The sequence below is a fragment of the Folsomia candida genome, unplaced genomic scaffold, assembly GCF_002217175.1.
Source record: "Folsomia candida strain VU population unplaced genomic scaffold, ASM221717v1 Fcan01_Sc001, whole genome shotgun sequence".
In the NCBI taxonomy this organism is placed as follows: Eukaryota; Metazoa; Arthropoda; class Collembola; order Entomobryomorpha; family Isotomidae; genus Folsomia; species Folsomia candida.
The window spans coordinates 15,239,753-15,265,567 of record NW_019091193.1 but is presented as its reverse complement, the minus strand read 5'-3'; the positions used below and the strand labels follow the sequence as shown (position 1 = coordinate 15,265,567).

Sequence of the window (25,815 nt, the reverse complement as noted above, 5' to 3'; positions counted from 1 at the left end):
GCCCAATTATCCAACCTAATGGGCTTGAATCTAATTAAAATGAAAATCAAGAAAAATTGGGTGTATGTATATGTCTACGTCTTGTCCCACCCTTCCTACAAACAAGAAAATTAGAATTGTAGAAATAAGAGTCCACAATTCGTAAATTAGATTTGAAAGACAACGAAAGACGTCAAACAAATTATTAAGGTTTTGACAAGTAAGTCAATTTGGTTTAATATATCTGAAAAATGTTTACTTTTTATTTTTCTCTCAATTTATCTTGTTTTACGTGGTAAAATTCACGTAAGCATGTCTTTCTATTTTTAAGTTCCCATAGATAGTATGGTAAAAATTATTAAATGTTCTGGAATGTTGGCAACGCCACAAGTACAACTCTGTAAGTTATTCAGCTATCGGAACACGTAATAAATAAAAACAGCGGAAGTCGAGCTCAGTAAAGATTATTCCAGTACTGGTCATTTTATATTAGGACTGGAACTACTTGAAATTCACTTTTCTTCATTTTCAGCAGCATTTGTAGAATTGCATGCAAATTGACCTCCAATTTTTGTGGGCAAGATGGGCCAAAGTTTGATGATCACTTATGAGGCAAATGGTTGAGAAAGCTAACGTCATGAATACATGCATGATATTCCGGAAATAAAATAAACATCAGAGACCTAGCCAAATTGTCCAAGTTGTGTGTGGGAAATGGGGTGGTCCAAAGCTTCAAGCTATGCATATGTACATACCAAACTGGGATTTTGTGTGATTTTCCTACCCTCCGTCCCTCCTGCCATAACGAGTTCTTTTCATACCAATGTTGCTGCAACATTGGTATGAAAAGAACTCGCGCAATAGGAATTTCCGGAGTCGTCTTCTTCCGCTCAAGGTTCCTTCTGTACTTGCAGTGCGCGCCGAGTGGTGCAAAATTTCTAGATTGGTAATGTCTTGAAAAGTTTAAAACTTTATCTGGTAATGCACATCAGAAGAATCTCATGGTTCTGGATTTGGTTCTGGGCTGCAATCACACGGGTTTTGGGTCAAAGGGTACAAGCAGAGGAACAAGTTCTTTCTACCTTCAATAAAAAGACATTAAACAATAATCGAATAATGAGAAGTGTTATCTTGTATCTGGAAGACTGTACAACTTTACGACACGTTTATCAGATAAGAACCAGGTGATGGAGAAACACTGAAAAATGGACATCATACGTATTCTCTATCCTCAATAAAATAATAAATGCCAAGAAAAATAATACGTGTATATTTTGTTGAAAACGTGGTCGTGCCTTTAGGCTAGTTTTTAAATATTACATATTTTTGAAAATTCAGGAAAAAAACCGTTTGTAAATTCAATTGCGCCCAAAGATGGTAAACTAATAAATCTGCGCATTCTTATTTCTTAAGATTTGGACACCTAATAAGTATTAAAAATATTTCGCCTGGATTTAGGATTGTCTGTCTCTGAAAAAAGACTTTGGGTGAAAAATTTGGTCCATTTTCAAATACAGTGAAACTTGACAAGTAGTCTCCTGAAAATGTAGCCATTGTAAATTTTTATCGATCAAAAACGGCACGAAAAGTTTAAATTGGGAAGACATTTTCGTTTGTCCAAGATATTCGTGGTGAAAACTTGAGTTAATGAGCGAACTTTCGCTATGCACATTCCCTTTATTTCTTTTCCTATACGCTCGCTGTGTAGTTTTTAAGCAAATTTCGAAATCATTGCTTCGAGAGGATGTAAAGTGTGCATGGTCATAAAAGAGATGAAAAATAAAATAATAAATCCCATGCTGAGTTGAAAATGACTTTGAATCAACTTTGTAATTTGGTTTCATTTTATCCTGTCCAAGTTGACAGATGACGGTGACGGTGGCAAAGATGGACTTGTTAAGAAAAGAAACTGGCCATGGTTTCTGATCATGAAAAGTTGCCATCGTACATATGCAGAGACTTGGAGCTTGTGTAGAACAGATATGCTTGTCTCACTGCCGAATTATATGTGTACACTGTGCATACTAAATACATCATATATGACTCCGCTCCTCTTTATTGCTCATTAAAAAGACAACTTTATTATCTCGTACTTTTAGTTAAGATTTGGACGTGGAATTGGCGCGTTTTATAGGCCAGTTTAGTAAATAAATTGAAAACGAAAACAAGTCTTGATGTTCGGGATGTTGCCTGTAATCTGTTAAAAAACCTCCACTGTGTCCACAATAGCGGACATGAGTGAGTAAATTAATCCTTGATTAATGATAAAAATACAAGTTGTGATGAGAAAAAGGAAACGATTATAGTAAAGTTAGTCATCAATCTCCGTTTTATTGATTTATAAGATACTCTCCTGCGAATGATTTAGCACAGTTTCGAAAATTTAAGTTTAAGTAACTTGTACAATAGGTAATCTTAGCGTTATTAACATTTCCTAAGTCAAACAGTAACCTATTTAAAAGTATCAATAAGTAACATTAGTTTATTACAATTATTAGGAATTTTGACAGTACATATAATTTTAAAATGAGTGTTGAAGGTATATAGGTCTTTCATCGGTTTAATACAACGATATAATTTTTTTTCAAACGATAATACAATTAATATAAACGTTCGTTTCTCAATTCCAGAGTTACATATTCGTCGACTCTTCAAAACAACTAATTATTTTTCAATTTCAAAATGTAAAAATTGTATTGAAATAGTATGACGGTATACATGACACAAGTACAAAATCACGGTTCGGTAAAATGCTTTGTGTGGCAACGTTCCACCTGAAAACCAAAGGTTAGGGTTGCGAAGACCGGAAATGATTGAGGATATGTGAAATATGGAACAACTTTATAAGTCTCATTAGTCTTGATAAAAATAAGCAGGGTTATTCGATTATTCATTTTTTTTTTACTTACAACAACATAACAGGCATAAGATTAAAATCACTTGTTTAAAAAGATATATTTTGAAATTCGATCAGGGTTGTGATTGTATAAATGATTGTTTCTTCATGTAATAATAGAACGGCTTAAACGGTTATGTTACATATTGGTTTACTGTAAAGTAGTTACGTACGCATATGTACATATAGATTTATGTATATTAAAAGTGCGGCCGGTATGCGAAGAACCTCCCTCTGACATTATTGAACTTGCACCTTCCAAAGTTATAAACAAGCACCTCCGTTTCATTTATGCCAGCATATCATATGTGTAAATATTCTGCGTCTCACAAAATGGTGGTAGGTAGCACCGTGCAATTCTACTTATTTAGAGGGTACTGCTGTAAAATTACGTTTATACAGGTGAGAGAGGTGGTTGTATAAATTAATTAATTAATATCTGGTCCAACTAATTACTCGAGACGAAATAAATTATTAGTTGCTCCTCTAGGTAGCTTATTTCATCAGGTGCATTATTATCATTTTCAGGCTAAAGCTTCTGCAAACTTTGGTAAATTCCTGGTCAGCATCTCTATTTTAACACAATTCTTCACAACTGATCCAGTAGCAAAATTTTCAAAAATGGTACTTAATAAGCCACGTAAATTTGCCTTTCAAAATGACAAATTTGTTGAAATTTAAGTTTCAAATGGGTAATAATTTTTTATTGTTCAAAAATATTATGGACATTTTCTATTTTTGAGGTCGAGGATGTGGAATGGATGAGGAATACGGAATCTGAACAAAATATTCGTAATAATGCACATTACGTCGTAATGGAGGAAGAGTAACGCGTGTATTAGTGTGCAGCATATCAATTATAAAAAAGTGCAGCGATAAGTCCTTTCCTTATGCTAGAAGCTAAAATTATGAGAGCAAGTACAAATTATTGGAGATTTTGGTAAAACATTCGAGTTCTTAAAAGCGCAACATGAACACTCTCTTCGCGTTATAACGACCATAATATTTGCAGAAGCTTATTATTGATGCAAGATATGTATGCAAAGTTATTTCATACCTATTTTACAGTATTCCACGAAAAATGTCTTTCTACTTCAGATTGAGAAGTCTTAACATAATTAATTATAATTATGTACGCTATACGCTGACCTAGTACAAAACAATTTATGTACGTTCATCAAAAATATGAAATCAGGGATCGGACAACATCTGACGACGAAATTTATACGTTCGTCTTACGAGATTATCAAGAAAAACTGACAATGAAAATTTATCGTATTATTTCTCGTGCATTATCGCCATGATATATTCATAACTTTAATACTCTTAAACTTTGCGAAGTACATACACACATACGTATAATTTGTCCCACGTATTATGGCTCTAATGTTATGATATAAATCTCATAATACTTTAATGTTATGACTTATCTCTAATTATGTTTAATGAGTCAACATCTTAATAATAAATCAGTTTTGTATTAGGGTAGGCCAGTTGCGATTATCTCTATTTTTCAAGTAATCGAGTCACATTGGAACTTGTATATTTTATGGTGCATTTGAACATTTAATTTTTTTGCATGGGGTTACCAAATTCAAGTCAGATTATCGTCAATTCATACCCGAGTAATACCATTTTCTGATTTCATGGTTTTCGATTTGGGCAGAATAAGTTCTTGTATATTCGGGTTTTAAAAAGTTAATGATGTATTCATTCCTTATCCATATATGTACATCCCCATATAGCATTGTTGTATGTATATGTGTATATATTTTTCAAGTTCATCATATTCCACGTCTTGTCTGTCAATGTTTTCATGTCGCGTTTCATGTGGCTGTCAGGCTTACTTGTACTTGGAAAACATCATGCCAGTTGACAACGTCGACAAGTGAATACGTCCGTCCATGTGACCATTCAACCAAAAATTGTTTTCTTTGCTTAAGTCTGTCTGCCGATGAAAACCTGTCTCGTGTGATTGCAATCATGGTCAAGGAATTGAAGAAAGAGTCGTGAATTAATTCGGATCCGAACATACTGCTGGATTAGCTTAAAAGTATTCATTTCGGATTAAAGTGACCTCTAAAGTGCGTCGAGTGAAGAAGGGAGAGGATTTAAATTTGACTGGTATGCGATGGCCGACTTGTAAGCACCATCACATATTCACATTCCACTTTTCTTTACACACCAAGAAAGACGGTAGTTTAGGTGTGAAGATGTGTGCCCTGCTGTTTCCTGACGGTCCGTCGGTTCATCTCATCACTTTTATACGTGGTGCTGCACCAACTTGTCTACCTGTCTTTCCAAATGATATTTCCACCTCTTTTATTCCCACCTGCTTTGTGATGAAGACTTTCATCTTCTTCCTCCTTCCACGCCATACAAGACAAACGATCTGCTACGTCTGGTGCAGGTTGCATCCTTTCTCACTCTTTTGATTTTCCTGCTGAATAAAAACATTGTTGTAATAATCCTGTCAAATACATAATGTAACAAATGATCCGGTTATGAATCATTTGGACGACACACAAGCTGCAGCATTTGAGGAGCATTTACAAGTTTTGTAACCCGAACCTAATTTTGAGTTTAATTGTTAATTTCTTATTTAATTCTATATATTCTTAATTCTATTATTTGAGCTTGTGCTAGCACATAATCGACTTAAGGGGTTGAACAATGAAGCTAAATGAACTCAGTATCTGTTCCAGAATTTTGGATTGGGGTTAACGGAGACGCTTTCATACTCCTTAAAATACTCGGAATATGCAAACTTTTGAAGTATATGTATTTCGTTCCATGTATCTCTTGTCGCCCTTCTTGGTCATAAGAACAATACTGCAGTGCAGACAACATGATTTATTATTGAAGTAATTTTGTCACATTCATAAATCTCTGTTTCATATGCATAGTTTACTCTGTCAAAGACGAGAATAATCTTTCTGGGACGCATATCAGCAACATTGCATGACTTTACTACAGCCACACACAAACGAGTAAGGAGAACAGGAGAAAAGTAAGTGAATTCCATGCCAAACAAGAAAAAAATTCCTTTATCTTCATAAAGAATTAATGTTAAAATGTCAAGCAAAAAATGTTGGCTAAACTCAACGTCCATATTTCTTCATTCATATAGCACAATATGAACGTGTTTCCAGGAATCAGAATTATGTGAGGAACTGGAACTGGGATTTCACAATTCGCTTATTACAACCATCTGCATATGTAGAATTACACATTTGAATGCGCAAAATGTGCTAATTGAGTTTCAGAAAACTACAAAAATGATACAAAATAAATAAATATATGTATGGTTCGAATATTTAGAATCTAATAATTATTATGAAATATGGAATGAAACAGCCTCTTATGTATTAGACGGGCGTCATCTATGACACTGAATTATTCATACATATCCCTATCAGTTGGCAGTAAGAGTTAGTCATACCTTGTTCCAAATGAAGGAAAAAAGTTACCGCAGATAATGAGAAGGTAACGAAATAATGACTCTCTTTCAACGTCTCAACGCAGATTGAGTTGTCAGCCAGTTCGTCAAACTACATAAATGAAACAGAATTGGTTGGTTGGTTATTACTGACATACGAGTTGTGAAAGGACTTTTGTGGTTGGTTTGTTAGGATGGAGTATAAATTATGCAAGGCATTACTAAAGAATTTATACGTAGATGATATTTAAGGAATTTTTCTCGTCTGGTTGAAAAATGATGAGTTCACCCGCGTTGGATCTCTAAAAACACCAGCCTCTGCCAACCAAGAACATGCACACATCAGCCCTTGGCGTCCTTCGAATTCCTTGCCTACTCACTCGCCTGCCTGGGTTGGTCTAACAATTTGAAAAGGTGTAGAAAATAAACGAGGAGGAAATGCCACATTATACTTATTGTAGTTGGGTATGAGTTGTAGGAGAGGACGGACCAATGTTCTTCTCGAACCAACAAACTAACAAACTTTAACATAATGATGCAACAACAAGTTGGCATGTCCCGGCATGTGGGAACATCTCAATAAAATATCCACCTCGCCAAACTACTACGTGCCTAGTTTCATCTAACCATATAATTATGAATTAGAAGAGTCCACGACGACGGCATGTTTTGCTTTAAAAAAAGCAGTTGCAAAGCATCTGCGGTATTAACCTCATAACTCTTTCGTCTATGTGCAGCCGTGACTTGTGCAGCAAAGTGGTTGCTGCTCAGTGAGTTTAAACATTTTGCAGTTTGTCATGATCAAACGAACGGATTTTAATATACAAACGCAACGCAGCAGGTATAGCACAGGAAATAATCCATAACTCTTTCAATCTTCGTCACTAATTGACTCGTACCTTGAAACTTTATAGGATGAACAGCTAACTAACTTATCAAGTTATTTCACCTACCGAGACTGCTTATTAGGCAGCAAAGCCTGGCGTCAAATTAGCCATTTTGTACAACAGGCAGGTGGCTGAGATAGGTTTTCCTCTGGCTCTTTCTTTGGACGGGTTTCCTCAGGACTTGCAGTCGAATGCAACTTGATTAGTTTTCGAGTTTATTTGTGCACAGCAAAATCTCAAACTTGATGACACGCAAAGATGATCCTCGCAAGTTTTTTTAATGAAGTAGAAGTAATCCAAACAAGTTGGAAATTATTTAACTTTGGGAAACGATGACGAGTTTCGGTATTACAATTTCTTGTGAATATTTCTGTTTTCAGCCATGATTACGTATATGCAGAGAAGGAGGGGGGATGGTAATAGAAATGGTGGCATCTCAACTTTGGCTTGTAATAAGTGGATCTTCTGGTCTCACTTCTGATTTAAGCTTAACAAACTCCTTTGCTACTTCGTCATTATTTCTTTGTGCCAAAATCCGTAGAATCGTCCATCCGGTTTCGTCCATTGCGATGCGCTTGCCCAGGGAAAGCCAGCAGGCACATGAACCCTAGATCGATGAAATCAAGTAGTATTTATTAAATCAAGTAGTATCGCATCGTACCGTCGTCATTAGCTTTTGCAGATCACAGCACAAGTAAATTAAGTAATTATACCTGGTCCATGATATCCCGAAGCTGCATGACGGCCACTCCAACAAGTCTGTCCTCTCGAGCAAAACAATAATCCTTGACGCATATATGAAGTTCGAAGCAGTCAAGGTGTTCCTCGTTCCCAACAATGCTGCAATTTAAAATTAAAAGTGTTGTGCATGATAAAATTAGGATTTTTAAACTATATAACTGAAAACATGAATGGTTACATTGATGATTACACAAGTAAATTAAAACACATAATTAAATCATAATAAAAACTATAACTTGAAAGTTGCCATAATTTACAAGCACTACAGAATAGAATGTACATAAGCAGCAGTATGCATATTTCATATATAAATGAATTTCCTGTCCTTCAATTGCTGCAGCACCGCCAGATATTCAAGAAATTCTACATTCCTGGCGGCGAAATATTTTGTGAAGACATTAAAGTTCACTCAACATCACCCTCGCAATTAAATTAATTGAATAATCCATCACCCCACTTGCTCCTTTTCAATCTCATTGGCACTTGAACCTCCTACAAGTTTCGCTTCTATCCACTACTCTACAAAGTGCAATATGTACCAAGGACTAGTGATCTGAGAAGAAGCCGGTTTGCACAGACGTCAACCATGTATTTACTTGCATAGGCAGCTAACAGCTAAACATTTGCTTAATATTGCTAACTCTTTTTGTAACATTATTCTGACAATTTCAGAATCGACCATTTGCATTGAATTTTGTATCTTGATGTACAAAAATATGTTGAGAACATACTAGAAAAAGGAGGAATTTAACAAGGGAGGCATTTTGTAAATGTCGGGAGTGAATATAACATTTAGCGAAAATGGTGAAAGTAGTGACTATTAACCTAAAACAAAATTGGTAATTTTCACAACACCACAAACATAAGTGGAAACAACATTGCGAAAAACTGCTACCAAACCACTCCCGATGTGCCGTCAATTGTTCGTGCATGTGGACGATAAAAGAAAGCAGACAATTAAAAAAGTGAAGCAGAGGGATGAACTTACAAGTGGAATGTCTCGTTGTACTTTGGAGACCAGGTTCCAGACTTGGATTTAGTGGCTTGTTTTCTTTTCTTGTCAGCGAGGTGGGGACCAATAAGGTTGGTTTCGACGAACGGCCGAAACATCCCACTTGACACTGGCCACTTGATCTCATTAGCAGCAACAACTGTTAAGACAGACAAAATTAATGGATTAGAAAATCGACTTTTTTTTTACTACAACTGGAATAAAATGCAAGCAGGCGACAATAATATTTAATCATCGACTTCACTTGACGATCGTCCTCATCAATTTCATTTTTATTTCCATTTTCTATCGACAGTGTGTTATTGAGCTGCTGTGGTTTGGGAGCGCATGGATTACTGAAGAAAAAACACTGCAATGCAGGGCCATATTGTATCTGGGTTTATTGCAAGGAAGGGCTTCACTTGACAGATATGGAGGAGGAATGAATCTGGAGAAAGCCCAATGAAGTTGTGAGAGCCAACACACACAGTCCCTCAGCAGTTATCGTCCACGCTATCATCAACACCACGTCGTTAAAGACGGCAACCGATTTATAACCAGTTCTTTCCTATTTTTCTACCAGCACTGCGGGACACATTATTATCATCGTGGCATGGCGAATACCAGGCGTAAGGTTTGGTTAAGCCAGCATTTATTTACAAACTGGTCTCTCAATCTGATTAGTGCAAGGAGGCTGGCTGGCAAGAAGCCTCGACTGCATGTTCCATTTATTCATGGCTGATTTGCATATGAGTGAACAAATTCATTAGGACATCATTTGAATGGAGTCCACGAACAGCGTGAGAGGTGATGGGTTTACACTAATCCGAACCTGTAATTACTTTTGGTCTGAAATAAAGATTCCGCCCATATGCCACTTTTAATGGCTCCTGCGGATACATATTTCAGCCGAATTTGAATCAAATACACGTGGGGGAAAATTTATAAAACGTAAATCAAAGATAGAACAGACTTGATTAAGATATCAGAATGTTATTGGAACTAGTTAAAAATCCAGTGCAATGAACATTGTGGTATTTAGCCAATATTTTTTAAATCGTGTACGAAAATATATAATTTACATTATTGTGCTGCACTTTAATTAACTACTTGAGCATAATGTGACCTGATCGCTCTTTAAGGAGGCAATAAAGATAATTAAGTGAATAAATACTGTGCAGGAGTACACTTTTCATGGAAGAATGAAGATTTTGTAATATGTACATATGCATGTAAAAACTTTTCTGCTGTTAATATTCCATGATTCTCTTCTTGACACGAGGGACATTGTATGAAATGATTCGCTAACGCCGGAACTATTTTCATCCTGTTTCATTCTTTTATGATTTCAGTATCACTACCATCTCAAAAATTCTGAAAACATTCTGAAGCTGTCGAAACTTTATGCCTGGAAACTAGTTTGTTGTAGCACAAAAGTTGGTATTTCCAACTGCTACTGGGGAAGAAGAATGTATATGAAATTCAGGGAGCGTCGAAATTAGGAAGGAAGGGCCGATGTTACTCTCGAAACCTGCTTCAATTTTATGATGTAAAGACAATGTACAGCAAGAGAGGACTCACCTTTGACAGTTATCTTATGCTCTCCGGTGCCAGGGTGTGTGAACAGATCGACTTGGATAGAAACTTCTCCAACAATTCCCTCTTCCACGCTTGGCATATCTGCTAAAGTTAAAATTTAAACATTGAGTGAGTTAAGTTTGAAAACCAAAAAGTTTATCAACGGACACCGACGGCTTCACAACTTTTCTATGAGACACTGACAGTTACTGGAAAACTCTGTTTTGAATTTTATTTCCTGTCTGCTCACTTTCGTTTCCTGCTTAGTTTCTCTTACTTTCAGCTCAAGGCTTGTAAGGAGAATAGCACAGAATAAATATTATTAGTTTATAACGAAAAATAAATGAACTGTTTTTGCGTTATATTCAAGAATTTTGGGTGAGTTTCGCGTAAATAAATATATAATTTAAGATATAAATAACGCGATGCTACTTGACGTTTATGTACTTATCTATATATATTTATGCCAATTTTTATCAATAATAAATATTAAACTACAATCATGCGAAGCCAATAATTGCATGCAATCAACCCGTCCTGTGTAAGCTCGTGCAACTGACGCACATTTACAAATATTTATTATGTAAGTACAGATGACCACTAATAATCGTCGATGATGGGAAACGTTATTACAACTAAATGAGAGCGCAGATAGAAAGAGGGAGTGAAAAAGAAATTGAGATAGTAGATGAGGTAGAAAGTAGACAATAAATTACCTTTTCGCACGTCTTTTGGCTTCTTGGCTTTGAGAACATCTTCAAGCCCAGGCTCACCCAAATCATCGTCACGGTCAAAGGATAAAGCTCTCATTTCAAGCGTCTTTTTGTCGTTCAGAGGGACTACATAGACAAAGAGTGGAAAAGACATGAACAACAGCATAGTCAAATAAATACGCAAAAGTACAGAGTTCACAAGAGATTACAGAACCATTGTCGAAGAAAAAAACAGAAATGATAAATTGGTCCTTGTTGTCACTTATCCAAGTAATGCTGGTGCACTTAAGCAATTAAACTTTAAATATTTTTTGTTGTATTGCTGTTAAAATGAGGATACAAATGCCGAGACTACAATTCTTTGCCAGTAAAGTACAAGTTTCTAAAATCAGGTATGCTGAAGAATATTTAAAACAAACCTCATATTGAGATAAACCATATCTGAAGATAAAAGTTTTAAAAGTGAGAATAGTGATGCAAATGGATTGGGATCAGACAGAGAAATTACCTAAATTCCTATATGTACGAGGCACGTTATATGCATATACATACATACATGGAAGACATATAGAACTTGGATATAGTTAGTTAGAATGGGGTCGAGGATTGAAGGAATAAATTGAGAATTAGATGTTAACCTTAACAAAAGATCTCAAGTGGGGAAAGTGAGTTTCTTTAAATTGGAAGGAGTCTTCTCAAGATTTCTGGAAAAGATTATCAAAGAAAGTTGAAAGGCTGAGAGAAACTTTTATCCAAAGCAGAGGAAATCAGTCCAACGCTTTGTCAATTCCTTCATTTGTTCAATGAAATCCAGAGCTTGAACGACCACCGGACAATTGAAAGCTCTCATCCCCTTCACGCTTTCCTTAGAAAGCCCAACTTGAACTCGGGAATTGAGAAGAAGATCGTCTTCTTCTCCTCCGACACTGACTCATTTACATTTCACATTTCACACTCTTTTGTCAGTGTCAGCCCGGTTGCCTCACTCAGGCCACATCCAAAGGCCGTTTATTAGAGTGCGTTAGTAGAAGGAAAGCTGATATGGCTGGTCGCATGAAGACGGTGACGATGATTGCACGAGTCGAGAAGTGTGTCTGATGCACTTTTCATGTACCAACCAACCCCTCCTTCACACACACTCCATTTTCATTTAACTCAATTTCACCATCTATCTGTATTTCTCCATTTGCTTCTTCATTTCTTTTACGTCCCCTACGAAAACTTGTATGCTTTTGCTAAATTTAACTAAATAAACTCGGCTTGGTTCACGTCCCCCCTCCGCCTCTCGCTCATTCCAACGAAATTAATGTACTGTGTACAAGTGTGCAAATGGCCAGAGTCTGCATCACGACAGAAAAAGAAACGAGAAAACTTTCCACTTTTGTTTTCATTAATTTGATATTCCTTCTTCCTATCATCGTCAGCTTTACACATGATGTTCATCACAACCTCGTGGAACCTAATCCAATTCTGTTCTGCTTAAACCTGATTGGCCAAAATGGAATAGTACGTGCCGTAGTTTTGTGTAACAAGGTCTTGGAAATATTGCACGCAGAGTTGTGTAATATTTATTAGAATGCAGGACTTTCTTGACGATGATAAAATACGTTCGCATCCTGGTACTCGAATATGTGCAACTCGACGATAATTCAGATTTTTTAATACCGAACATGCATAAGTTATTCCTTCCAAATGAGTAAAAATGTAAATGCCTAAAACTTGAGTTTCATATCAAACAGTCATGAAATATGGTTATGGTGATGGATAAAACTAGACCAGCAACACCAACCTTGCGGGGGGTTATGCACAGTCAAAAGTTGTATCCAGAACTTGTGTCACAAAACTTTAAAAGAATTGTGCAGCTTGACGTCCTATGCAATGTTTCAGTAACGACCGCATTCAAATGCGAATGAAAACCTGCGTGGTTTGTGAGATTCCAATTTTCTCCATTATTATTCCTTTTTCATCTTTGTGGCTTTGAAACTCGTTTTCCATATTCGGTTTGATGTTACCAAAATCCAATCAAGATCCAAGATTAGCAAGTACGCATATAAAATATTCTTCAGCCATTCGATTCATCAAAATCGATTACTGACAAATGTAAAAATATTCATTGATAATTGTTTCGAGTCATAATATTGGGAATTCCTTCTTTTACAGATTTTTGCCCAACTTATCGTACTAATCTGGATAACACTGAAATATGATTTCACTGACTATGACGGGTACACAAGCCCTGCCTGACTCGGGCTAAGAAGTTGAGCTCACGAACTCTCAGCAATTAATTCATTTCAATTTTGTCAGACCGAGTCGTACATTTGAAAACAACAATAGGTGTTTTGGAATTTTTATGAGAACTTGATTTGAGCATGGACGAAGGGACTGACAGTAATAAATGGTTGTAGGGCAGTTCTCACGAATCATGATATGCATACAATATGAATGTCAATTATTTACGAGCTGCAAGTCGAACGAACATTGATTTTGGAAACTTGTACTTATTCATATTACATCTGGTGCAGAAATTATGCAACGTGAGTCGCTGCGTATAAAAATATTATTATTTTGTTAAATAATTAGTTATTTCACCTCGATTTATATTTTGGACCCAACTTAAAAAAAACGTGCCAACACACAACAACAACATGGTCAAAAATACAACGACGACTCATTCATATTTATACGCATGCTACGACTTCACACTCAAATGGTAAAAACTGGTACTGAAAGGTGTGTGAATGGCAATGCAATAATTTCATGGTCAATTTCGGTGATGCTATCGGTAAAACTCGAATGCATTACCTTGAGCAGTTTGTGAGGTGACGAAAGTCTTGATCAGGGCATCGGTTGTTTGTGTGTACAAAGAAAGGGCATAGCGAAGTGACTGGAGTTCTGCAGATTTTTCTAAAAACGTCTTTTTCAATCCGTTACCACCTAAGATTATAATTGAGAGAAATGTTTAAAATTGTTGGATTAAGAGGTTTTTAAACCAAACTAATGACCCTGATCACAACAGTTTCTGGTAAACAAATTCTTATTTAACATACCAGCATGGAAATACTGTTTGATAGTGTCCAAAGCCACTTCCAGGACTGCGCATTGTTTTGGGGACAAGTTCTTCTCCAACTCCTAAAATATTTACATGAACAAATATACATACATACATATGCATACATATGTATAAAAGTAATCGTAGGCTAAATAGTTTTAGGCAAGCTAACACTGCAAATTTATAATGGTCATGAAATAACACAACTTTATTCTTACCATAACACCCGTAATTGCTGATTTGACATCATGTTTCTTTTGAAAAATCTTTCCCATGTTTTCCATTGTTGCAGTAGTATTTGGCATCTCCATCATTTTCTTAGCATTGCTGGTCAGATTTTTTAGTAGCATCTGTAAAATGGTGAGTAGCATTTTTATATCTCTATTAAGAAAGCAAGATTTCAAGAGAGACTTTAATAAGCTAATCACATCAAGAGTGACAAAAAACATAAAGTTACTAACACAGCTTGATGTCCATCCCTCAATGGGATGGATGGTAGATTCACAATTTAAATATGCTTGTTATTTAAAACAGTTAAGAAATCAGAAGAAATAAATAAGAACACAAGTTTTTTGAGATGAACATAATGTGGAGTAATGGTCAAATAGATGAACCAAGAAAATCGGCTTGTTTGAAACTAAATACACTTATTTATAAGCAGAACAAATTTGATATTACATTTAGTAATCAAGGCTCGTAGGTAAAGGTCTAGGTAAGTAAAATTATAAAGTGTACGTACGCTTTTATCAGTAATGGGCGGCAGGACAACTTGCTTCTCCAGGATTCTCATAACAATTTTCCAAAGTTCTTTGAGCAGCCGCTTGAGAACAGTCTTTTCACATGATTGTGCGTACAGGGACAGAGATCCTGTGGAAAATAACAATGACACAACAATCGCATTAATAAAATGCACCCAACTATATTTCTATTTTGAGTAATGTGTATCATGGGTCGTAGATCTCAGAAATGGTCGAATAAATGACTCAATGACAAGATAACTATCTAAATTCCTCATTTCGACTTGATTGTTGGCTATATATTACATAAATAGGCATAAGTATGGCCTACTGATCACCATGTCTTACTCCCAAGTGCTTAGTACATATATGCATGTGATGCAATGTCACTTGAGTTAACAAGCACTAGTGAAAAATGGGACTGTCAATGAGGAATTCAGAGGGGAAAGGTCTTCTACCCTCCGTGTAGGTAACAAACCAGGGTAGCAGCAGTAGTTGTAACCCCACGTTTAATTATAAATGTTGAAAAGTGGCGACGAGGAAAACAAACGACCGTGTGTGGTTGGAATCTAGGAAAAAATTGTGGCATCTCCAGAATAACCAAGTTATGAGGTTCACCATCCCTTCATATCCTATTGCAGATGACAGTCATGTGCCGAGCCCAAGTCCCAGGTCCCAAAACATCAAAGTTTCGACTTTTATTTATTGCACTGTAAATAAACCTATCGGAGAGTCCCAGTTCACCGTACCAGTCACGTAGTCTGATTCACAACTTTACAAACCAAGTTGACTGTCTTTAAAAAACTGACTTTGCTCGTTTACTCAAATTTCAAATTTTTCACATTTCCTCAGCTTTTACCACCATTTACACAATTACATGCATGTGTACAAGGATAATAAAAAGGCAAATAAATGTTCTTGTATTTTAAAACATCTAGTTTAAAACATTACACAATCGAGACTCATGTATTTTAGACTACGACGGGTCAAATGCAATCTCAACTGAATCCTCAGGTGTATGGTACATATGGAGATGAGTGGTGGTAATATCTGCATTGTAAAAACGTTATGACCAGAGTTGAAGAGTAGTGACTGGTTGAAAGTCCATTTCGAATCTTGAATTATTATTATATTCTCCTGTTTGGACACTTTGCACAGCATGCAGAAATATTGATGAAACCACATAAATTTACGATGGAAAGCGAGACAGTTTATATAGGCATCCCTTCTTTTCGGACGGAATGTGCTTAAAATTGTGCAATTAATTATGTCGTAAATCTCGAAAAAATTTGTATTTTACTTTTCTCTAAAACTATGAACCTGTTTTTTTTAGTTTTGAGGTTAACATAAATGATGGGTCTATGTATGAAATTGGTATTGCAGTTTGAGGTGCATTTAGGTATCACTCAGCAGAATGTGATGTGAATTGCCAAAACTTTAACTTACCATCGAGAAGGTCCATTAGTGGTCGAAGGACTTCATCAGCTTCGGCTGCGACTTGATTTCTTGTTGCTGTAAAAAGTGCAAAACGCTTTCAAAATATGAATACTGTAATGTAAATATGACAATTAACCGTCATGTCTATAAGGTTAAGGTTAAATATGCATGTTCAGTTGTGTGATGACGATAGGTTTCTTCACTGTTCGTATTCACAGATTGTATGTAAGTAAGTACTACTGATCTCATTAGTCACTACTACTATAATTCTTTCCTCTGGTCATGTTGTAGACATGATGGCCCAAATCTCTTAGATTAGATCTCTTAGAATCTCAAATCATTGTTGAAATGGTACAAAAGAATGGGGAATTGGATTCAATTATGTTTGTATAAATTCCGATAGCCTGGAACGGCGAAATACATGGAATTTACACAAGGAAGCCCACATCCGTCTCAAATATTTTTATTGACATGCAAACACTCGTAGTAGTGACAAAATATTAAACATTCTTTGTGCTTTGAGTACTTTCACCTTGAATACTAATTAAAATCTAAATTGCACGGAAGCCAGAAAATGAACTTTCTATAAGGGCCTACTATTTATATTTACCACACGTAGTTAAGAGTTGGATGTTTTAACCATATTTATACACAAATCAGGTGCATGGGGCAGCATAAGGAGACTTGGACAATACTCTTGTGGGAGTGGCTAGTAATGAAATCTTCATCAAGTAAAAGCTTGGTTTCTTACCAGACATGGAAACTTGTCCTTGTCCCTGAAAAAATAAAGTTTTATCATTTGCATATTTCATTTATTTGATCCCTGATTTCATCATTTGCATTTAAAAAATGCACTGTTGCACGATGAGACTTGTTTTTGTTAACATTTTATACAAATAATCTATTGCAATTAAAGTGTGGATTCCCCAAATTAAAGTATATATATATGTACATATTTACCTTCACAACAAGTAATAAGTCACCCAATTGCTTCACACTATCAGTGATGCGTCCTTCAAGACTGTAAATAAAAGCAACCACAAAATAAATAACATATCATCCATCATTTTAAAAATGGATATTAGTATTAGTGCGTGGTAGGGATGATTGAGTTTATTTTCTTTTCTTCTTTTGCTTTGTTCTTTATGGCACGTTAAGAACTTGTTGAAAGTTGCGGTTGGAAGTATGTGATGGTTTCTTGAATAGTATTCAACACATAATTCAACCAAAACCTGGCACGAAATATCTTGACATGCATTAGTGAAACTTGGAGACGTACATTTACATTTTTTTAAATCCATGAACAAAGGGGAGAGAAAACCACATTACACAAAAAATGGAATCTCAACTACTCATTAACTTGGTACTAACTTCATTAGCGTTCTCATATTATTCTAGAGTCGTGCTTGCTTAGTCGTCAAATCTCAATTTTGTTCACCAAGATATTCGTGCGCCAGTGCCCCAAGCAATTTTTTGAACATGACAATTGGGTCTGAAATAATACGGCACTCCTTTTACTAAAGTAAAACTAAATTAAGCTGAATGGCAAAAACACTGGAAATGGAAAATTCCATTCTGTGGTGTACTTCAGAAAGTTATTTGAAAACCAAAAGTCTGGCAATACAATGTACCAAGTCAAATTGGGGACTCCACTTGTCCAATAATTTAATTTAAAAAGATGTCATAGTCATGCATACCTATCCGTGAATTGTAATGCCAAATCGTCCAAGACATTGTTGAGTTGTGATTGTAAATCTTTGAGAATATTAGCTGCGTCCTCCTCTAACTTTTCTCCGCCCATCGCCTCGAACAATTTTTCTAACTGGACACGAAGCTGCTGGATGTTGTTCATTAGTATGCACGCCTGCAACAATGAGAGAGTTAATTTTGTTAGTAAAAGTCCTTAAAAACATATTCTTATGTTTTAATAAAATATAATTTACCACTCGTTCATCCTTTGTGTGCTGGGGAAATTCTTGCTTCACAATATCTGCATATGCTATCAAGACTTTCACAATGGTCTTCCCAAACCGCTTCATGTACCGCTTCCAAATATCAGGATCCTGTAAGGAAACAATTAGAATGACATTGTCACACACGAAATTTCTCTTCCATGAGCATCCTTAGGGTAGGACAATTACTAACAATAATTGAGATAATAATTGTTAAATTTGAATATTATGTTATATGAAATATGAATCAGTGATCAATAAAATCACTTACCGGACATTCCAACTTCGAAACGACATCGAAACACTGGGTAAGCTGAGTAAACTGTATAAGTGGGAAAAATTTGTGAGTATCGATACATTGAAGGAATAAATAAATAGTTGAAAGTTGTGCTGTAAATTTACCACATCAACGACGGACACGGAAAATAAGCTGAAAATAAGAAATACAATTTAGCATAACCTTTTCCTATTTTTCTATCGATGAATTTAAGTATGTGTATACTTACGCATGCTCGCTGCTTTTTTGGAACTGTTGGATAATTAGAAATAAATAAGTAGAGCATTAATGTCAGATAAATCTATTTATAATGATTCCTCACCCCATCCTTTTTGTCTCTTTTAAATGCTCCATGCAAGTACTCTAACGAGACGTCATCATTCTCGTTCAACCATTGCATAACAAAAGGTTCGAACCACCTGACGGAGAAAGTAAGCATGAATGATTATGGAAGGCATAGTGTTAAGGAATAGGCAATTTTATATAGTATGGAGGATGTTTAATTGAACAAATATTCAAGATTGCATTCTCCAAACGACTTACGCAGGGTACTCTGGCACGGATCCTTTGTATGGAGGAACTTCTTTGACATAGTTGTTATACAACCATTTAACTTTGAAATGAAGATTCATGTAAGCCGACGACTTGCATAAGCGGTGCTGCTCATGTTCTTCTAGTGCATATTTCATGTCCACCGCAAATAAACTCCACATTGTTGCTGCGGAAAGCTACATAGGAAAGAGAATAATTCATGCATTTATGACATCGTTAGATTTTATTTCATCGTCTCACAATCAAAACCAACATCTGGATCCGTTAACATAGCTTATTTGCATACAATGCTCAAAATTCATTTCAGCCTTCATTCAGATTCCCCAAGTTCAGAAATTTTCAAGAGTAGCAAGTAGTTTAGCTCTAACCAACACCTTGAATTCTTGACCACATGTACATGCATAGGTATGTACATCTTTCTTGAAAAAAGTCAAGCTTGTAAAGGAAACAATTATCAATGATCACGTTTGTAATTCATTTAATTACAGTCGGATTTACAGTAAAATCTTAATCTCAAATGTCAACTGATAAACATATTATAAGTACAAAGACTTGTCCTGCAACATACAGATGACAAAATCCACCCATTGCTTGACGTTTTATTTATTGCTTTTCTCAATCAAGGCTTACTCAAAGTCCATCCATTAAAAAAAGTTGCCCAGCTCAACAAGCTGTTTGTTTTTCTAGGTTTATTCAACCATGTAACTTGAACTTGGCTTAACATAACGGATGCTACCCACGGCAGACCCAATATTTTATTCTTAATTTCCATCGCACTAGTTGTTAAAAAATAGTAAAAAAAAATATATACGTACTTGGCCGATATTAAGTTCTTGAGGGAATTGGTTTAGAACCGGGGCATAACTATTTTTGTCTTCTTCTATTACGCTAACAAGTAAACCTGAAATATATAAATGCGTTTTTTAGTATTTTATTTGTTGATTTTTGAGCGTCACACAATAAATCTGACCAACCTATCAGTTTGTGCCAAAATTCAACACTATCTAGTCTTGGTCCATTGTCATCAGGTTCACGTTTTGGCTCGTTTGGATCAACCTAAATTATGGAAAATATATTTTGACACAAATTCTGAAATGCACATTACGAGTGATCCACAATAAACCTACTTGGAATTCTCGGGAGTAAAGCTCGTAACAATTTTCAAACAAAAATTGGTACGTTGAGCGTAAGCAGGCTTTCACACAATCTTTCACAACCGTGCTTGCCCTTGGTGGGCTTGACAGCTCTTGAACCTACAAAAATCAAGCAATATGTACATTTTAGTTAAATTGATCAATAATGTACTAAAATTTCAATAAAAGAAGATGAAACATTATTAAAATGGATGATTTATAAGCAATTCCATAAAAATAAATTGTATTTATGCATGCATACCTTCATTCGGAAAAAGGTAATACTTGTCAACAAATCAACCGTTGATTTTAAGTCCATAAGTTTTTCATTGCTGGAGGCTGGAAAGTTGTTTCTGTACATCGATAAATCAATACGAAGTGAGTTGTGAAGCTGGTCGAGAAGTTTGACAAATTTTTCTTTCTGCAAGGATATAAATATACAAATGCAGTCGAAATAAATATGTAGATAATCCTTGCGCAATGTTCATTGCATATATTTGACATTGTGGATGTTCTTTCTTACGCCAAAATTTGAAGCTACAAACAAATAAAAATGCATGATATTTTTAATGTGAGTAATTAGATACACTTGTTAGCAAATTTAGCCTGTCGGTACTTACCAGCAAATCGATCTGACGCTGAAATAAATAAGTAATGTATTTATTAGCCTTGAGGAGTTGAACAATAATGTCTGATTAATACATAATTGACTGATCTTTCTTACCGGATACTGCGGATGTTGCAGTCGTGTGAGCGTAGCTAAACGATAAAGAATTAAATTTGTTATTCATTATTTTTTGGCAAGCAGTTTCCTGCCAATTTCCAGGCACATAATCCTAATTTAAATTTTTTCATTTCTTTACATTTATCATGTTTGCTTATTTTATTCACTTACTATGCATTGATGTTTGCAAGGAGAGTACTCATTACTGAAAATGCGTTACATGTTTTTCATAAACTTGACTACTTTTTTTACAAATCTTCACCTTGGTCATTCTGGATAATGTCCACTCTAAAATTCTCAGTTTCAAATCTGTTTTTTTAACTTTCCTTACGTAGAAATTAAAAGTAAGTGAAATTGTTGACGTAGTTTAATATAAATATAAATTATTACAGGAGAATTATAGTCTATACGAACATTCCAAGGATAAAGATCCAGGGAAAAAATAAAAGTGTACTTTAATTGTTTAATTACTTCAAGTTCAACATTTGCTTAGTTTGGCTTTATCCGGAATGACCTCGGAGGTAATGAATAGCATTATCATATGTATGTACCTGCTGGCACGCTGTTGCATAAGTACTTTGTGGACAAACAGTGGAAGTTCCTATAAAATTATCCCAAGAAAATGTATATTAGTACTTGATAATTGTATTACTACTTTACATGATGGATGTATGTAGGTATACAATGACTTAGAAATATTAATAGATAGAAATGCACTGAAAGTCAATTCGAATATGAATTTATTGTTTACAATTAGTTTCTCTTATTTCTAGGATTTTTAAGGAACTAAGACTTATCAGATTTAAAATAGTGCAATGTAATACTTGCATACGCACAAGCATACATAGGTAAACTTGCATATCAAAATTTTTACTTACGTCATGGCTTGATAAATTGCTGTAAAGACAATAAATCAGATCAGTTTTGTAACCTTGAAAGGTGATACATAGGATTAAAAGTAAGCAAAGCATGTTTGATCTTGCTCATATTTTGGATTAAAAACTGAACTCTTCCAATAATGAATCACAAAATTCCAGAGAATGAGACGAGCATAATTCATACTAAATAATTCATATTTGGCCGCTAATCAAATTATGAAGAACTTGAAATGGACTACTTAATGTTAATCATATCGCATCAACCGTGGACAGAAATCCTTATTTGTGTGGACTATGCAACTCTTGTTTTATTTTAAAATACATTTATCTATTTTTAATTTTCTGTGAATTTGTATTATCTAACTGGCGATTAAATTAGCTTTAAATGAGCAGGTATTGGAGTCGTCCTGCTGTCCGTGCGTGGATATACTAACGCCACAAAGTAGAGCTTTCTCATTTTGTAGCAAATTTTCACGGATTTTTGCAAGAACAGTAAGATACACTAACCTTCAATCCCATATCGCATTGCAAATTCATCCACAATTTCTTGAGCAGGATCTTCAAAGTAAACTTTCCAAGCTTCGTCCCCTTTCGCAGAAGGGAGTGGCATCATCCCGATGTTAATCTCACACAAATGGTGGAAAAGATTTTCATGAAGGCAAGTGTATTGTACGTGATAAGGCGCGACCTAGAAAAATTATGATAATTTAGTAGAAAGTACATAAATCAACCCCCGTTTCACTCCCGTATAAAAATAAGTACAGATGAATCTATGTATGAAACTCCAGAAAACTAGTCGCACAACGAAAAATGCATTCAGGCAAATTTTGCAATTTTCATAACGTGGTTCATGCTGACGTGAGATCATTTTAGTTTAAAAGGTTAATGGCTGTTGAGGAGGTTAAAGATTTCAAACTTTATATTAAAGTAGTGCTACTGCAGTAATAAAGTTACCACATCAGAACAAGATAAGACAAAACTGAAACGCATTTCCCCATACATATACATGTGCAAGTTACATAAACCAACACTGAATGCGAGAAACTAAACTAATTACCAAGAAATGACATTACTCCATATAGTGACTATATATGTGCTCTAAATAAATATATGTACATCACATTTCCATCAAGGATTTGCAATTTTATACCTTTTCTTCTCCTTTGATCTCCACACTTATATGCAATCGGATAGCTCCAGACACTGCAGATTTGTCCGTTCGCTTCTCTAAGTTATACCAGACATCCATCTCACCAGATAGAGTACGAACCTGCAAAAAGTTATTTAAAATATGTACTCTCACGTATTATTATGCCCTGCTTTCTTTTGTCTGAAAGCATAATTATTCCCACCCACAAAATGAATTTGGTAAATTATTAGTAGTGATAGGGTTAGTTTGTAGATCTTTAGATAAGTTCTGAGGTGAACTCGTAAGCTTATCGGATTATCGGTTTAAGGACAACTACAAGCTGACGAATTAGTTCATGGTGCATTTCAAACATCAACTCATGAACTTATGAAATGAGGTTGCTACAAAGTTAAGTACATGGCTGGAGGTCCTTGGAGGGCAGTTTATAAGTCACAGTGTGTTACAACAACTGCTTAAATACATCTGTGCATCACTGAACTATGGCGTTCTCATCGATTAGTCTAAAGGATTAAAGTTGCGCAACAAATCTCACTAATTCCTAGTTGTTTGACTGCTGCAAAGTCTGCTCGGCTTTTCTGTGACCACAGACCAAGGGAAAGCATTTCAAAGTAATAAGAGGAAAAGTAAGAGCTGTTGACTGCCAGAACAGGGGACAACACTCGACTTTCTCTTCAATTCGTTGCGGCATGATTGCAGGCTGGGTGAGCTCTTACCTCAATTATCGTTTGGCCCAGGAAATCGTCACTTTCGCGTGTAAGCTTTTGTCTCAATTTGGACTTGAGATCGTTGTCTTCGTCCCAAACTCTTACTTTTATTCGGTCTGATGAGTTGTGGCATTCGCTGTAAATAAATTTATATAAGTAAGTTTTCAAAACCCAACGACCTGGGTGAAAATATTTACACAAAGTAAAAGCATCCTAGTAAAAATATTTTATGCATAATTTAGTTTTTAATCTTTAGTTGTTTATCCATTCCTTTTACATGAGCAGGATGGCACAGAGGAGCCCTTCGCCAAAGATTTAGGACGAAAATGAAATGTCAAATAACTTTAGGAAAAACAAACAAGTTTTGGAAAAGACCAAGAGACAATTTGGGGCAAGCAAATAGAGTTGGTCTTATCACATGAATGAATGATTAAACGGAACAAGGATGCCCATTTGCTTTCCGGGTAACGACGTTTTTGTTTGTGAATGAGCAAACATTACAAGCCATCAAATGTATAAGATTTTAGCCCTTGAACAAATGGGTGGGCTGTATAGGGTACCCTAATGTGCAAGGTGCTATAATCCTATATCTGGCCGTTCTTGCGTTGCCTAAAGATTTGTTATAAATCTCTCGAGGGATAAAACGATTACGAATGGAATACACCATTAAATAAGCTTTGTACTTAACATGAAATGGGCACTGTGTTGTACATACTCAACATCTCAAGTGCACGAATGAGGCACTTATTGTTATTTTGAAATGTAAACGACATGAAATACGTCGTCGTCGTTATTACGTTCGTACATATGAAAGCCCTCTCATTATCTTGGAGCTAACGCGACCCAGGTTTTTTTAAAAGCACATTTCCGCTTACAAATAAAATTTTTCATTCCAAACTGGATTGAGTTCTTGAGGCATCGTTTTGGTTCGCTTCTTCACTTTTCCGACTTGCACGGTCACATACGGGTCTGAAGTGCCGCTTTTATCTTTCGCTGGAAGAAATAGACACAAATGTGTTATGTTCCGAAGGACCGGAAAGTTGCAAAGTTAGAGATAAGCCAGTATGAATGCAGTAATACTCTTTTGTTCGTATTAATGAAGGGCCCACCTCGCAACGTCAACCCAATTATCCGCGAACTTATTTGCGGGCCCTTCAATACCACAATCGGATGTACATATGTATGTGTGTAATGGGTGAATCCATTGATATCAGTATTACTGCTTCAAACGGCTTTCAATTGTAAGTACGAGCTTCACAATTGTATTATAAACAAACGGGAACTTACCAATTAGTCCTTGTGCACAAATTACTGTTCCATTTTCATATGAAAATAGCACGAATGGTAGTGACAATCCATATCCAATCAGAAGATAAGGTCATCAAGGAGAATGGTAGAGAATGAGACAGACGAGTAAAACAATTAGGTTATTGAAAACATGGCATCATTTTGGGAATATTTAAGTTGCAATTTGGCTGGTTCAGTGGGCTAAGCAGGTCATTCAGTACGCACAACTATTTTTACAACACGCACATACGTGGATTTTCCTACTACACTTTTCTATATCAAACACAAGCCTGCAATTTGCGAAAAATGCGTAGGGAAGCCAAATAAGCATGATTAAATATCAAAATACGTAAGACATCTTGTGTGCTACTTGTTTTTGAATTTCCTAATTTTAGAGTATGGAAAGTGTGTGTACAGCCAATGTATAAGGGATGGCAATACTTTGCTTGTTTACTTGGTGGATGTACATTGAATAGCGACGAGAATGACTACTAATAGAGATACATTAAAAAGGAAAGCTATAGAAAAGCACGTATGAATAGAACATGCAACCATACAGACCATATCAACGTCAAATTTCTACAATTGTCATCAGCAGAAAGTTTGCCATAATACTAAAAACTATCGTAACATATTGTACACCATCGCAGCAATGTAAACTGTCTCATAGTTCAAAATATTTGCACACCATATACTTCAATGCACTTATAA

The 25,815-nt window shown here is 35.6% G+C and overlaps 1 protein-coding gene across 16 annotated transcripts in view; it reads right to left on the bottom strand.

Moving 5' to 3' along the window:
- Window positions 1-2,285: 2,285 nt before the first annotated feature.
- Window positions 2,286-25,815, bottom strand: part of LOC110862265 — a 52,733-nt gene continuing 29,203 nt past the window's right edge. For 9 of the 16 annotated variants that reach the window (XM_035857626.1, XM_022111479.2, XM_035857655.1 and 6 more), the window contains 35 exons: window positions 25,105-25,128; window positions 24,693-24,810; window positions 23,827-23,953; window positions 23,114-23,233; window positions 22,471-22,651; window positions 21,964-21,982; window positions 21,637-21,686; window positions 21,257-21,290; window positions 21,086-21,120; window positions 20,982-20,999; window positions 20,885-20,898; window positions 20,624-20,782; window positions 20,356-20,481; window positions 20,203-20,284; window positions 20,044-20,129; window positions 19,220-19,404; window positions 18,999-19,095; window positions 18,906-18,928; window positions 18,802-18,829; window positions 18,671-18,721; window positions 18,391-18,510; window positions 18,145-18,311; window positions 17,408-17,468; window positions 17,199-17,223; window positions 16,457-16,522; window positions 15,013-15,140; window positions 14,492-14,623; window positions 14,272-14,353; window positions 14,027-14,158; window positions 11,228-11,350; window positions 10,515-10,616; window positions 8,931-9,093; window positions 7,915-8,041; window positions 7,268-7,808; window positions 2,286-5,315 (listed from right to left, as the gene is read on the bottom strand). In XM_035857626.1, coding sequence (XP_035713519.1) covers window positions 7,638-7,808; window positions 7,915-8,041; window positions 8,931-9,093; window positions 10,515-10,616; window positions 11,228-11,350; window positions 14,027-14,158; window positions 14,272-14,353; window positions 14,492-14,623; window positions 15,013-15,140; window positions 16,457-16,522; window positions 17,199-17,223; window positions 17,408-17,468; window positions 18,145-18,311; window positions 18,391-18,510; window positions 18,671-18,721; window positions 18,802-18,829; window positions 18,906-18,928; window positions 18,999-19,095; window positions 19,220-19,404; window positions 20,044-20,129; window positions 20,203-20,284; window positions 20,356-20,481; window positions 20,624-20,782; window positions 20,885-20,898; window positions 20,982-20,999; window positions 21,086-21,120; window positions 21,257-21,290; window positions 21,637-21,686; window positions 21,964-21,982; window positions 22,471-22,651; window positions 23,114-23,233; window positions 23,827-23,953; window positions 24,693-24,810; window positions 25,105-25,128 — 3,176 coding nt within the window. In that variant the 3' untranslated portion in view covers window positions 2,286-5,315; window positions 7,268-7,637. Of the gene's footprint in view, window positions 5,319-7,267; window positions 7,809-7,914; window positions 8,042-8,930; window positions 9,094-10,514; window positions 10,617-11,227; window positions 11,351-14,026; window positions 14,159-14,271; window positions 14,354-14,491; window positions 14,624-15,012; window positions 15,141-16,456; window positions 16,523-17,198; window positions 17,224-17,407; window positions 17,469-18,144; window positions 18,312-18,390; window positions 18,511-18,670; window positions 18,722-18,801; window positions 18,830-18,905; window positions 18,929-18,998; window positions 19,096-19,219; window positions 19,405-20,043; window positions 20,130-20,202; window positions 20,285-20,355; window positions 20,482-20,623; window positions 20,783-20,884; window positions 20,899-20,981; window positions 21,000-21,085; window positions 21,121-21,256; window positions 21,291-21,636; window positions 21,687-21,963; window positions 21,983-22,470; window positions 22,652-23,113; window positions 23,234-23,826; window positions 23,954-24,692; window positions 24,811-25,104; window positions 25,129-25,815 lie in introns of all 16 variants that reach the window. The other 7 variants (XM_035857701.1, XM_035857698.1, XM_035857678.1 and 4 more) reach the window with 4 other exon arrangements.